Raw genomic sequence first — 15,266 nt, forward strand, 5'->3', positions numbered from 1 at the left:
GTGTTTAGATGCAGTTAATGGAAACAAAAATTGGAAACAATAAAGGGCCCTGTCTACTTGAACTTAACAAACCTCTCTCATCCCTCCTTTCTTTTTCCTGGTTACCATCAGAACCAGTCCCTAGATAGCAGGCACAAAAGCTAATGGAAGTTTCCTCTTTGGCTATTGATTACGCTCCAGTGGGAGTGGGGAAAAGCATCTCCGACACGGGCAAACATGATTGAATGTAATTCAATAAGAGCAAGAATGGGACCTTCTCTCTCTCTCACTGCCTCAGATACTGTTCCATGGTTCCCAGCTCAGTGATCTGGCACGTGTTTACAGATTTCAGCCATGAATTATTCTCAGATGACGTAAGGCCAAATAGCCTCTGTAATGATTTCAACACCGATGTGAAAGATCATGTTTACTTACTCCAGCATGATTTGTAATGTAGAGGGTACAAGGTTTGGTGAAATTATTATTCGGCGTTCAGGAACTGGCACGTGTAGCGATGTTATGCTTTCAATTAAAATTCTTTCACTTTCAGCAATGTCTTGTTTGTTCTTTGCTGGAGTGGGTTGAACTGATCTCAGTGGTGATGTGGACCACCTGAGGAAGGATTTTAAATCAGTTGACACTGCTTATGATTTGGGTTTTGCATATGCTTTGATTCATAGTAAAAACTTGGCGGCTCACTACGAATTTGACTTCAAAGAAAATTTTATGTATAACACATTCCCAAATGTCTCAGATGTGTTAAGGTTGCATGTACCTAATTTTACAAAACTAATTTACAATTGCAAAACAAGACATGATTTGTGTAGTTACATGCATGCAGGCAAAGCGAAGAAATGCACACCTACTCTGTTTCTTCCTTTCTGCTTGAATTAGTTTTAGGACAGCAACAGAGCACAGAACACCCGATTTACTGAAGAGTAAAGTGATAACCTCTCCCATAATGCCCTCCCTTTTCATGGAAACCAGAGATCTGCTCTGTCTGAGTCATGAGTAGGAGTCTTCTTCTTCCACGAAAGACAACCGTGTATTCAAAGTAAAGTTTCATTGCAGATCAGCCTAAACAATCATTACGTTTCTGTGCGCTTATCAGGATTACGGACACTTGTAGGTGTATTTACAGTATCTGTATCCAGTGTCTTTTTAATCAAAGAAAGCATGTTTGACGTTTTTACTTGCGAGTTGTCAATCTGAAACCACCGTGCTTTGTGAGTTCAGGAAATTATGTTGTTCACTGTTGATGACCTGAAAAAAGGCAAAACCACCGACCACCTCATATATAAATGCCTGTGTGAAACAGTCCACCACAAGCCCACAGGGTTGTTTGTTAAATATGTTTGCCAGCCCATTCGTCACCTCTTTGCCCCGTCCTTTGACTTACCGCACCGCACAATGTGAGTATCAAGGCCGCGGTCAAGGCCAGCGGTTTTCAGGGGGCGAGGTGCTTGAGGAGAGGTGCGCTCTCACAGATTGATGAGGCCTGCTCAGTGGCAGGGGTATAGAGTGTTACAGAACAGACGTCCTGCTGGCATGACCTACCCTCTCTGCTTTCTCCTCTCTGCCTTATCGGAACTCCTAATTGTCCTTATGAATATTTTAGAGGAGAGCAGGAATGGAGGGGTTCGGGGGGGCTATTGTTTCAAGGGCTCTGATGGCTAATGATCCAGTCTGCGGGTTAAGACGGGTGGGAAAGACAGGTAGCTAGCGAAAGAAAGACTAACGGGTTCGGGAGGAAATGGGTATTGGGAAGGAAGAGGAAAACGATGAATTTGTCTCATCAAAATCTCCCACTTCTTCCTCCCTTTGTTCGTCATTAACTGTAATAGTTTTACTGTAGATTTGACTGTTAAATAGATGAGATCATTTATTTAGGCCAGTGGGACTGGAGAGCAACATCGTTGGAAAGAAACTTGAGTGATGACTTTGATATGCCTTCACCTCAATTTTGGTTTCAATTCCCAATCTGCTCTCATGTCTCAAAATACCCTTGATTGTGAAAACGTTCCTTCCCTCACTGTGGCTGCTAATAGCTTGATCAAACCCGCCAGCGTACAGTCTGTGAACATCTGCTTGTCTTTGTAGGAAACTATTGCTCCTGGAAGTGTAACACACTCTTACGAGCTAATATGAAAAGGCGTATTCGTATAAAAGCAGCAATCTCAGCGGTCAGCCGATGGTAATTAACTACAGTACATGGCAAAAGAGATGCATCAGATGCTAAAACGAGTGTCGTTTTATGTGGCTCGCATTTGTGAGGCAGATTTTGTCGGGTGGGAGGCGGTAAGGATTGCACAGTATATTGTTTTTCTAAACAGCTGCACAGAGATCATAATTACCAAACGTTCAACTGGACTCACTAGCTGAAAATGAACCCCTGTGGTCCAGCTTCCTCTGAGAAGACCGCTCAGACAATAGCATAGAGGCAGGAAGGACACACATTAGGTCACATCCTGGTTTATAACTCAGTAGCCCTTAGAATGAGATCTGACAAAGTGCAACACATTTTTTAGTGGAATTTTTTTAGTAAAACTATTTTTTAACATATGTTAATTATAAGGGCCAATATTGCAATTATTGGTTCGCTTTGTCATGTTTTTTTTTTTATTGAAATGGCATAAAGTCAAGTTAAATTCACAATACCCATTGTTTCAAAGCAGATTTACTGAAAATCATGTTGTTGATGTTAATATCTTAATATATAGTAGTCACATTTAGCAGGTTAGAGCTGGGTGATAATAGTTATTTTTGACAAAATAAATGTCAAGCAGTTGAGATTTGCTATATAGTATATATTGCTTTACATGAGTATAATGTATGTAGGCAGGTAATGTAGAATGTACTGTACTGTATCTAACTGTATGAAAACATGGACGTAGTGTCCGTGACGTCATCCGTAGTTTTCTGAAGAGCGTTTTTGAAGCTCAAAGTGGGCAGAGCGGGCCGATTTTTGAACCAGGCTGTAAACATGGTTTTTTCTGCTGTAAACTTGGGCATTTTAACATGGGGAGCCTCTAGTGGCCAGTTGACGAATTACAGTTTAAGTCATTTCCGTGTTGGCTTCACGAGAGAGAGCGGGAGGTTGCCGCTTGATCTAACCTTGCTGGGTGTATATAGTTTGTATTATACTTGCGTCGACATGCAAGTGAGGACAAAGAAAGTGTAAGAGCAGTTCCTTGCGCTGAAAGCAGACTACAGTATTATATAAGGGCAGTATTCCTCAACAAATAACAGGTTTCCTATTGACTTCCTCCCGGGACAGATTTTTAGGGGTACTGCTCACTCTGCGCTTTGATAATAATGCGAAACAAAATGCACTGGACACAGTGGTGATGTCATAAGGATTAGCATGGTGCTCAGTGTTGCTACAGGGATGGCGGCTGCTTCACGACTCTGCAGGGCCAAAGATATGGAGATGCTTGCTGGAAATGAGGTTAGGACAGATTACAGCAGCTGCCCAGAGAGAAACCGGGTCTCTATTTTGAATGCAACAATATATGATTGAGCGTGCAAACATTACAGCAGAGATGCTTTATCATAGCCAATATTGTATAAAATACTGTCAGCTTCTTTCTCCCTCTTTTTAACTCTCTTTTTCAGTCTCTTCTCGCACACACACACACACACACACACACACACAGCTGTGTCACCGTGCTGTATGATTTAATCAGAAACAGAGGATAAGCTCTCCACCCATAACAGCCTGCACTCTATCATCATCCTCCATTCTTTCTTCATCTTTCTTAAGCTTCTGCTTTATTTCGAATGCTGTGCTTTTAGACCTACAATTTCTGTCTATATTTGTCTATATCTTCCTTTTATCCATGTGCAGCACATGAATAAGTCAAATACAAAAGACCTTTGACAGAACAGGGAGTATGAGTGAAATGTTTTTTCTAGGTATATTGCTTAAGCAGTTTCACTGTGTGTACCTTGAGTTGTAAGATACTTTCTTATGCAAGATGTTATGCATTTCACATAATTTCTCTTTCCAGTAATCTTTTCAGTGGCTGTTGAGGGAGGGTCTGAGAGAGGGAAGTTGTGTGCTATAGAAGAGGAAAAAATGGGCTTTTAAACTGTCTGGTTTCTAAGTATGTCTCTGTCCTCCCTCTCTTTCGTTATTTAGTTCTCCTTTTATCTCACACACACACACACACACACACAAATACTCAAATGCACTCACTACGCAGTTATGTCGTGCTGGTTTTACGTCAGTCTCACATTTTTTTTGCGGACTGCCAAAGTTTTATCAATACAGATCTGGCATGCATTCTATAAAAAAACAAAAAACATGAATATTTGCATGAATATTGGCAGCTGTCCCACTGTCCTGTCTCTGAGCCATGCGGGACATGCTGAACAGATTATACAATATGAGTTTTCAGCTCCCTCTCCAGAACCGCTTACGCCAGCACTGCCCACTCTCCCTCTTGCACAAACTCACAATCCAGTCTCTCTCTCTCTCTCTCTCTCTCTCTCTTTCTCTGTCCCATGGCTCCCACTCTCTCTTCTCTTCCTCTTCTCGTCCCGCCTCTCTCTGGATAGACAACAGGTTGTGCTCCGGGCAGGAGCGGCTCCAGATGTTTTGAGCTCCAGTGTCTCCTGTCCTCTCCCGCTCTCGTTCATTAAGTCAGGCTTTCACACACACACACACACACAAACACACACACACACACACACCAAATGAGCCAGCTATCCCCACACTCTGATAACAATAACACTTAATTTCCCTGACAAAACTTACTATATTAGACAAAAAGAAACATTTGGTTTGGATGCTTATAGCGGTCGACTGATTATCAGCCTGGCCGATTATCGACGCCGATATTAAGCATTTTTATGATTATCGGTATCGGTCATTTTTAAAACCGATTTGCCAATAAAATAATTGAATTTTGAAACACGCTATTTGGCTCTGATGCGGCCTGTCGGAACCTGCCACAGCCATATCACCGTGCAGCCCAAGACTGGTTGCCCACTGAAGCTAAGCAGGGTTGAGCCTGGTTAGTACATGGATGGGAGACCTCCTGGGAAAACTAGGTTGCTGTTGGAAGAGGTGTTAGTGAGGCCAGCAGGGGGTGCACACCCTGTGGTCTGCGTGGGTCCTAACTCCCCAGTATAGTGACGGGGACACTATACTTTCAAAAAGCCCCGTCTTTCGGATGAGACGTTAAACCGAGGTCCTGACTCTCTGTGGTCATTAAAAAATCCCATGGCACTTCTCATAATGAGTAGGGGTGTAACCCCGGTGTCCTGGCCAAATTTCTCACTAAATGAAGACATAAATACATGAACAACATCCCCAGAACTGCTCTGAGAGTTCATTTGAGTAAAACTATCGTCATATCATATACATAGGCTACAAAAACTTAAAAGGTCCTCATGGCAACCCGTCAGAATAAAAGTTAGGTTTAGCTACTACTACTACTACTACTACAATTATTACAACTTTTGTTTAAAATAATAATCACACAATACGCTATTTCTTCCATGTTTTAATTTTAATAGTAAGCCACTTTGTTTGCCAAAAATAGAGTTTAACTCTCATTTGATTAAAAGATAAATGAAATGAATGTTTTATGCCTTCGTTTGCACTGCACTGTAAATTAAAACTAATGGAAATTACTGTCACATAGGCCAATATTAAGATACTGTCACATAGGCTAAGATTAGGATGACAAAAATTGAGACATTTCAATAGGCTTTTGAACCAAGTTTGCCTAAAATAGGCTATTAGTGTTATAGTTTCATTAAAATAGTTGCGGTCTTCTTAACAACTTCTACAATGGAGCTATAAAGACAATTAAATTATTTACACTTATTATATACATATATATGTGCTTTTTAAGTTAATCAATTGATGTGCATTAGATGATGAATTGAACAGTCACCTCTTGTAGGTTATGATTTAGTCATCAGAAAAGAATCAATGAAGAATTATGAGAGGTTATGCAATTACACATACATTCCTAACATGTACATTATTGAAGCCAAATACTTACATTTCCCCAAGCTGTTTAGCTGTAGTACAGTATTCATAGGCTTAATCATGAAGCATACAGTGGCCCCACTTTTAAAGTCGGCATGAAACGGAAGGTGCGATTGTCTTTTAATCTCTACTGTGACGTATATCCGAGTGAAACGACATCATATCGGCATCGGCCCTGAAAAACACATATCGGTCGACCCAATACATAGAAAAGTAAAAAAAAACTGACTAGATAGGCAACTCACTAAATTTTGAGACACAACCATCATCTCATCTGGTGTTGTCTTTATAAACAATTTTGGAAGAAAGGTTGGAAGAATGTTGCATGCAGTCGCCACTTTGGCCTGTTGATGAGAGATCATGGCAGCCGTACACTTAAAGGTGTAATTGAGAATGCAAATTATCCAGTTTAATGAAACTCATGCCCCCATCTGTGCTTGTATTTAATGGATTTGTTTTCATCACTTGTTGGCAGCATCTTATTTTCTGCTGTAGTGCTGCGCTGACAGATTTTGATCGCAACGCATAACGCGCCCTTCTATGACCATGCTGACATGCAGAGGCTGCTGATTGGCTGCATCGTGAGGTGAAGGGGCTGACAGGTGTTGGGGGAGAGGGACACCTGTTTGGACATGTGCTGATTTAGTGATCCATTTACTAGAGCTGCAGGCAGTGTCTCTGGGACACCCAAAACATGGCAAGTCGTTTAAGAAGAGTGCCATCCCAGTCCTTCAGACTTTAAAGCACTTGGGGGCATGGTGCACTATGGGATTGTGCAAATGTGAATTTTTTTGCAAGACAAAAGGCCATACTAATGCTATTGTGTTGCTTTATTTTGGCATATGTCACACTATTTATGTTTTATTTTGACTCGCAATATGCTTTATTTGTTTGATTGGATGCACAATAGACCTTGGCGCCATATTTAAATTTTAAAAGGAAATGAAAACGATGCTGTGAGGGACAGAACTATAGTGTGTTCAATGATAACTTTCACTCAGAAATTGCTAGTAAATTTTACAAATCATTACAAAGAAACGGCAAGTAACACTTAGTTTAAATGTGACATTTTAAATTAGAAAGACTGAAATAGTAGTTTTTTGTAAAACATACTCCAATAGTCTTTGCTTTATGTAAAACAGAAAGGTAAAACTAAAAATAAATTTGTGTAAAATCTTTTTTTATAGTGTAACAATTTTCACTCAGAAATTGCTAGTTCATTTTTTTTAAATAATTACAATGAAACAAGTAACACATTGAATTAAACATGAAATTTTGAAGTAGCAAGACTGAAATAGTACTTTTTGTTTTAGTGTTTTACAGTGTACTGTTGTTTAACAACATGCCAATTGTTCAGCTGACAAAACATCTTTCCAAAGGACTTTCGGTTGACAAAAACTTGTGAGTTTTGAAAAACACACCATCTAGAACATTTATACAGTGCATGACATTGTATTACTGTAAGTCTATCCCTCACATCCCCCTTTTTCATATGCGTAAAATTCAATATGGTATCTACTCTGATTAAGGTCTATAATGTAGTTCCATCGCATTCTTTGTTTGGAAATGTTGTTGTGCTCATCAGCACTGTGTGCCCATGAGAAGGCCGGCCTGGCGGTCTGCGATTTCCACAGGGGCCCCTCCCTGCAGACTCAGGCCCCAGCGGACGGGTGTGTCCCTAGGGTTACTGTGGAAGTCAGCGGCCCTGCCCTGCTCACACAGACCTCGCTGCCCAGCTCGAGCCACAGCACTTGCCACATAATGAGCAGGTTGGGACTATAATTTGCAGGTCCTGATGGAATCTGTGGCACTCTGGGGGAGAAAGTGCATAGTTTCACTGGTAAACACAGTGTTTCAGAGAGCCACATAGGGCCCTGTAAACAGGAAATGACCCAGGAAGGCGTGCTCAGAAAGAGAGAGCGAGAGCCACATTCGGCACCACACTAAATAGCTTTATGGTTACAGACGGTCCCAGAAAAGCCATGCATCTGTTGCTGTAAGCAGTATACCTCTTGCATTTTGTTTCGCTTAGACATAAGCACATTGTGTACATGTATCGATTGTTCCTGTGCATGAGTACGAATGCGCTCTGATGTTTGAGTTGCATATGTCATTAGATAAAGTAGATAAGGATCAACAAAGATCTCACTCTACAGTCACAGACATACCAGAGGACAGCAGCTGCACTCTAAAGGCACTCTCACACACACCCACACACATACCTACACTCTCACACACATCGCGATAGATACAAAGTCTAAGGGGCTTGATAGTGTATATGCGCTTTGCTTCACTTCCTTCAAAACATGACTTTTTCATCTGAAAGAACATGTAACCTCTGCTGCCAAACCACCCTGAGTCTTATTACAGGAGCTCCATCTAGTAAGAAACAGACCAGGGCTTCAAATGAAGATTTCCCTTTTTTGAGAACCTGGAAGCCTTCATTGTCATCTTGTTAATGCAGCCGGTCTAATGGGTAAAGGAGAGTTTGAAAAATATGAGGATAACACTTTACTTAAATCTGATATGTAATATATTATTCCTTGTGAAGATATTTTTAATGCCATATAATGTAAATGCAATTCTTTTTTCAGAAATTGCATTTAATTAAATTATTAATTTACATTTAAATTATATATTTTTAATTATAGAAAGTAATTGTAATATTAAATTATCTTCATAATTAATTATAATGCCTAATGATGCATGAAATTGTGATGTATTTCATAAATGATCATTATTTTCGTACATACTTAATAATAGGCTACAATACAGTTTTTTCCTGTTAATGTTTATACCTTTAAAGACTATAACGCATGAAAGTACATTAAATTGTGTGTTGTGATAATGTGTTTTAATGTATTACACTATTTTAAGGACCAGCTATGCATAGATAAACATTAAATTGTATTATACAAGCCTTAAGTAATGTGTTACCAATAGACTGCCCTCTGACAAACGAAATACAGACTTGTATTTATTAAAAACTACAAAAAAAGCTAAAATGGCTAATATTACAGCAGGTGCTGTGCCCTTTGCACTTTGCTCTTAGCATAATCAGTCCACTCCACACTTAAATAAATGTTAGTGACCAGATTTGATAATCCGTTCAATTTGTACATTGCTTTCATTCTGATAGGCTCCTGTGAGTGGCAGGTGTGCTGAATTACAGTGAGAGAGCTTCTAAAGCACTGCACTGTGGGATCCTCTTATGTGTGTGTGTGTGTGTCTTCCAGCTGGGTGGCTTATGATAACTGAAAGATAATGAAATATGCATCACAACACACACATGCTGAGGGAAATGTATGTTCCTAAGAAAGAGAGCAAAGAGGAGGGAGGGAGAAAAACGCAGCGAGAAAAGACGATTTGGTTTTCCCCAGCCTAATGTTTTTAAGGGAAAGGATAAGGAGTGACAATTCAATTTCCTCCCCGGGGGCTAATGCAATAGGCATTGTGCAACCATCAGCGTATTACCTCTTAATGTATTTGCCAAATTATCCATTGAACTGTTACAGTGCAATTTCAACATCCCGATCGCAGCTCTTTGTGTTCACTAAGCAGCATGCAATTGTAGCAAAGTTCAGTAACTGTATTTTTCTTTATTACATTCTGTGAGTTATGCATTTTATCAAAATGTTCTGCCCTAGATTATTTAAGTAGTTAACTGTCGTATTCACTAATTTATCAATTGCTTTGGCATTGTTTAAATGAACCCAACAATAACAGCTGTTTGGGTTTACATATATCTATGTTTGTGTGAATTTTCCTATTTCATTTTCAGAAATTAAGAAACAAAGGCCATATCGACTGTGCCAGTCCTGATCCAGATGACTGTTTCGGTCACAGTCCCCTCATGGACGATCGTTTCGGCAAACTAAATGAAGAGAGTGATTTAATGTACAAGCGCTGTGGTGTAAGTACTGCTTCCTCCCTGCCTTTTTGTGTTGATCCCTCTTTTTATGTTGATGTTCATTACAGGCGCTTAACAAGAAAGAACACAGAGGCTGTGATAGCCCGGATCCTGACGCTTCATATGTCCTCACCCCTCACACAGAAGAAAAATATAAAAAAATTAATGAAGAGTTTGATAATATGATGCGAAATCATAAAATCGTAAGTAAATGCAACGTTTTTGCTTGGCTTTGTGGCAGAAAGGGTACTCCCCCCTCTCTCCCCCTTTTTTCATTGCCTCACCCTGCAACCTCTGTCAACAGTTTTTTTAAAGCATACTCTTTATAGTTTTTTTTTGTCTGTTAGAAGTGCACTTTTTTCTCATTAATTTTACAGCCTTTTTCTCTCACCCTAATAAGATCACAATTTTTAAACCTTTCACATTATTAAGATCACAATTTGAAAATTTGTTTGATCAATTTCTAAAATAATAAGCACTTTTTAGATTCTGTACATACACTGAGGTATAAAATTGAGATGTTTACATTTTGTAGTTGAATACATTTTTAATTACAAATTATATTATCAGCATAAAATTTAAGTGAAAAGTTTAATTAACATTGTTAACATCACAAATTAGCTTATGTTAAACTGCACAAACCTGTTTATTTCCAAATTTATAAATGTAAAAACATTTTGGTGTGGATTTTCGGGCCTCACTGTATTAAAAAAAAATAGTACAATTGTGATCTCTTTACAGTATGTTTTTTTTTTTTTTCAAAGAGAATGTCTCTATGTCCACCTTCTGGCTAGAATACTGACAGATTCATTGGCTGAGGTAATTGATGTGTTCTTCCCAGCATTCTGCCCAAAAGATCTGGAAATTGAATCTTTTCTCCCAGTGCTGTGGTCTGTCCAGGTCATGTGATGGAGAAGATTTGCCACTGTATAAAGATGGAGAGACTCTCACACCATTTCTCCTCCACTCATTAGAACTGATTTCTTTTAGTCTCACTCTTTCTGGTGGGTGGCAACACCTGGGTTTTTTGTTTATCTCCCTGGACAATTTCTTTAGTCCTTCCAGAAGCCAGAGTCCTAGCACAATCAAATAGCTGAACCATTTTCAAGTTCAAGCTGGTAACAAATAAATCTCAGAGTATTTAATTACAAAATCTTTTTTTGGAGTTTTTTTTTAAATTGAGACAATAGTGATCTTATTGGGTGGTGACCATATCATTCTGCACCTGATAGTGGGTGCCAGACAATTGTTTTCACTGCACCGAATGGACATAAACAAAGCTCGAGTTCTTTGTGTCATTAACACACTAATATTTTCACTAACTGGCTCGCTTCACTATTAAGTGAATGGACACTGTCCTTGCTCACACTCGCTCTGGATAACTGTATGGATAGTCAGCAATGCACTGCCTGTTGAATTGATTATGATGCCAGAGTTGCTGCCTTATGATTACTTGTAGTTATTTCACCTCTTTTTTCCCCCTATAAAATGTCTATATATTGATTACAAAAAATCTAAGTATATTGTGTTTTTCTGTGTGTTTTATTTGTTTTGTTTTGTGAAAGGGCCAAGTGCAGTGCTGGCTATAGCCATGTTTGACTCAAAAGCTATTTCAAGATATTTCCCAAATTTGCATGCCTTTGTAATATATCTCATCCCAAGATGTTGTTTTATGTAATGAACCTGGGTCAAAATTGGTCTTCCGAGCACAGTGAAAATGACTCCCAATAGGAGAATTGTTTTTCAGGAGTATTTCTCACTTTATGCCGGGCTTTTTGGACAGCCCAAGGTGATCCCGAGATCTCCCTCCTGAGATTACATTTTTCCACCCGGCAATCTAGCTCCTGTTTTCCTCCATTGTATGATAAAAGCACCAAAGCTCAGGGATCATCTTTCACTTCTAGTAGAAGCCTGAAGATATGTGCAGCGTACCATTATGGGCAATTCTACCTGAATATCCAGGCTAAATGAATTCAAACACTGCACAGAACCAACTCGCCACCATTCTCTGATTGTATCGTTTCTTCTTGAGATATAATTTAGTATCTGTATGAATGTCAATTTTGATACTGGGATATTTAGATGAAATATAAGCATGACAGGTTGCTTTAAGAGTCTTTGATGCCTCCCACATAAAGCCTTTTTTGTGTGTCTCTCTTCCAGCCGACGGCCTTGCCCCCGCAGAACTTCTCCATGCATGTGGCTGTGCCAGTGACGAACCCCAACGCCATGTCCTACATCCCCGGGGCCTCTCTGAGCAGCCAGAGCCTGTCGGCCGCCACTGCCTCTCTGAGTGACGGTGCCATGCTGTCTCCTCCTCAGGGTTCCCTGCACAGAAACTTAGTGTCTGCCGGGGCCCCACAGAGGCCCCTCAGCACAGGCAGCGCAGGTTAGTGCTATTCCCTCTACGTTTTTTCATTTCTACCAGCAAAAGTGGGGCAGGTTCTGCACCGTCACAGGATTGTGGGATTGTAATGGCTTGTATATATCAAGAGATGTGTTTTCTGTCTTATTGCTTTGCTTTGAAAATTCAATACAGATGTTGTTTTTTCTACATCTCACATTGAGAAATCTGTAGTAATGGAACAGTAATGTTGTTTCCCAGCTGCTATGTACAGACATCTATATGTTTCTTGTTATGCTTTGTTTCACACCTTCTCAGCACTAGCACATATGGAACGGAAGTGAGATCAATTAGTAGTCTCCTGGAAGTGGTCTCCATGACGACAGCAGGCTTTAATACCATCTGATCTTTAAGCTGGTCTGACAGCAGTGGGCTGTGTGGCTGGGCCGCACCAGCCCTAGTGTGAACAATGAGAGACAGACAGGCAGACAGACAGAATGACTGTCATACAAATAGTGGATACAATTACAGTAAATGTGTTTCATAAACATTTTTCTGTTACAATAGATGCAACAGAAAGCTTTTTAGATTTATACTGAACCTTTATGAGGAACCTTGCAACCTGAAAATCCATAAATAGCTGTTTTGCATTTGGCCCTTGTGCAATTTATGTCTTCAAGTTATAGCATGAGAGTTAAATGCATGTTTTTCTGCACTGGACACATTAGGCATCCTTTTATCTCTGTTGCTATGTAGGAGGGAGGCATGATCATAGTAAAGTGCAAAAACACTGCTGAACTGCATCGCTGCAAAATAATGTTTGATGTTCCAACAACACCCATTACTGACCTCAACAATTCCCAAACGCTCACCCTCCACAGGCCAGCACACACTCTCTGGAGGTTGTACTCGTCAGTACAAATATTGCTTGAAATCACAATGGCAAGATTTGATTGAGATTATCTTGTGTAACTGACTTGTGGGAGATTCTGTGAATCAGATTTGTTTATATTCACATTTCTATGCTTAGATGCTAGTTTGTTAGTTTCTTTGAGTGCTTGCCCTTTGAGTAGCTTCGAGATAAAACTGAAACGGAAACTAAAAAAGTCTGGACTGGCCAGAAGCCAAAACTGAAAATATTGTATAAAACATTATACATCACAAATTTTAAAAGATTTAAAACATAAATTCAGTGTTAGTCTTGCTCAGTTGTACATTACATCATATAAAATTAGATGTTGTGTTAGTCTCTCACTCTCTACATATTGCTTGTTGCAGAGAGGTGCATGTGTGTAACAGAAAAAAACTAATTTATTAATCAAGTATCAAGGGGTGTGAGATATACATAACTGTTCAAAAGTTTGGGGTCATCAAATTTTAAAAAATGTTTTTGAAAGAAATCTCTTATGCTCACTATGGCTACAATTATTTGATCAAAATACAGTAAAACTGTGTTATTGTAAAATATTGTAAAAATTTTAAATAACTGTTTTCTATTTTAATATATTTTAAAATGTAATTTTTTCCTGTGATAGGAAAGGTGTTTTTTTAGCAGCCATAACTTCAGTCTTCAGTGTCACATGATGCTTCAGAAATCATTCTAATATGCTGATTTGGTGCTCAAGAAACATTTCTTATTATTATCAATGTTAAAAAGAGTTGTGCTGAGTAATATTTCTGTGGAAACCATGATACATTTTTCAGGATTCTTTGATGAATAGAAAGTCCAAAAAAAAAACAGCATTTATTTGAAGTAATATAAAAGTTATTACTAGCACTTTTGATAAATTTGCATATGTTCTGAATAAAATCATTCATGTCTTTAAAAAAGAAAAACAAAAATCACTCACACCAAATTTTTGAACAGTAGTGTATGTACTGTAACTTATGCATACAGTGCAAAACATTTTAGATACTAAATAAAAGAAAGAAAATGTGAATGATGCAAAAGTCGCCTCCATGACATTAATGTGTTGTGGGTAGTTGCACAAGGGATGTGCTTGCGAAGATGTTCTAAAAGGTTTTTACTGTGATGTTATGCAGTTGCTAAGGTTGTGTTCTAGATGGTTGCCAGGGGATTGTTATACTGTTGCAAAGGTGTTATATTGTGTTGCTAGGTGGTTGCTATTGTGTTCTGGGTGGTTGTTATGTGGTTGTTGACTGGCCCACCTTAAAGTCTGTATGATATTGTCTTTCATGACCCGGGTCATTCCTTCAGTGCAATGTGTTTTTTCTAGGGATGTGTGCGACGACTAATTTGACTGTTGTTTAAACGGAAGTTTTGTATCCGACTAGTCAACTAGTCTAAAAGCAAGAAACCCCAAAAAGAAAAAAAAACTATGTGCGTGCGTGTATATAATAGCCTACATTTGAAATACTTAATCTATGAATCACACTGTCAAATCCCTCAATGAATTCCGCTAAAAATAGGTCACAATTATGCCGTACGCTTGCCTTGCGCTATCATCATTTAATTTTAGACGGTCGTTAAAAAGAAAAAAAAAGAAGAGCACACACTCAACGTCAGCCAATGCTTATTTATTAAAATCAGCTGGGGAAATGCAGAACAATGGAAAATTGTTCGCTCTGCAGGAAACTGAAAAAAAAAAACGCGCTCTGCAGAAACTGAAGTCGCAGAGATAGCGAAAAGCAAGCCAACAGCATTTCGGAAAGCGCCTGGACATCCCGCACCACCACCAAAGTGGGTCTTCGTTAGATGAATAGATGGCGCGGACGGGATCGCAGCGGCGGCGGGCTGTAGTGAATGACGTGATTGACATTAGCTGGCTTTGGCTAGTCTCTAAGCTAACGCCTACGTGCCTGTATTGAATATGATTACGCATGGCTCCAGTAGAGTTATTGTAAGCCAATTTGACATTACACAGTTTACACAAAACATTTCAGTTTCCTTCTAATTCAAAATAATCCCACACCATGCTTGTCTTTCGCGTGGTCATTTTTGAGCTCGCCACAACTGACACGAAGAAAACTCATCCGCGGTCTGAGGTAAAAATGTCGTTTACGCCCAG

The 15,266-nt window shown here is 39.3% G+C and overlaps 1 protein-coding gene across 15 annotated transcripts in view; it reads left to right on the plus strand.

The window, feature by feature from the left end:
* The window catches only part of LOC107715212 (myocyte-specific enhancer factor 2A-like), a 99,181-nt gene that overhangs the window by 64,930 nt on the left and 18,985 nt on the right, over positions 1-15,266 (plus strand). For 8 of the 15 annotated variants that reach the window (XM_016521277.1, XM_016521279.1, XM_016521276.1 and 5 more), the window contains 3 exons: positions 9,765-9,896; positions 9,962-10,096; positions 12,057-12,282. In XM_016521277.1, coding sequence (XP_016376763.1) covers positions 9,765-9,896; positions 9,962-10,096; positions 12,057-12,282 — 493 coding nt within the window. The remainder of the gene's footprint in view (positions 1-9,764; positions 9,897-9,961; positions 10,097-12,056; positions 12,283-15,266) is intronic. The other 7 variants (XM_016521288.1, XM_016521289.1, XM_016521291.1 and 4 more) reach the window with 3 other exon arrangements.

The sequence above is a fragment of the Sinocyclocheilus rhinocerous genome, unplaced genomic scaffold (genome assembly GCF_001515625.1).
Source record: "Sinocyclocheilus rhinocerous isolate Xijiao unplaced genomic scaffold, SAMN03320098_v1.1 scaffold659, whole genome shotgun sequence".
Taxonomy (NCBI): Eukaryota; Metazoa; Chordata; class Actinopteri; order Cypriniformes; family Cyprinidae; genus Sinocyclocheilus; species Sinocyclocheilus rhinocerous.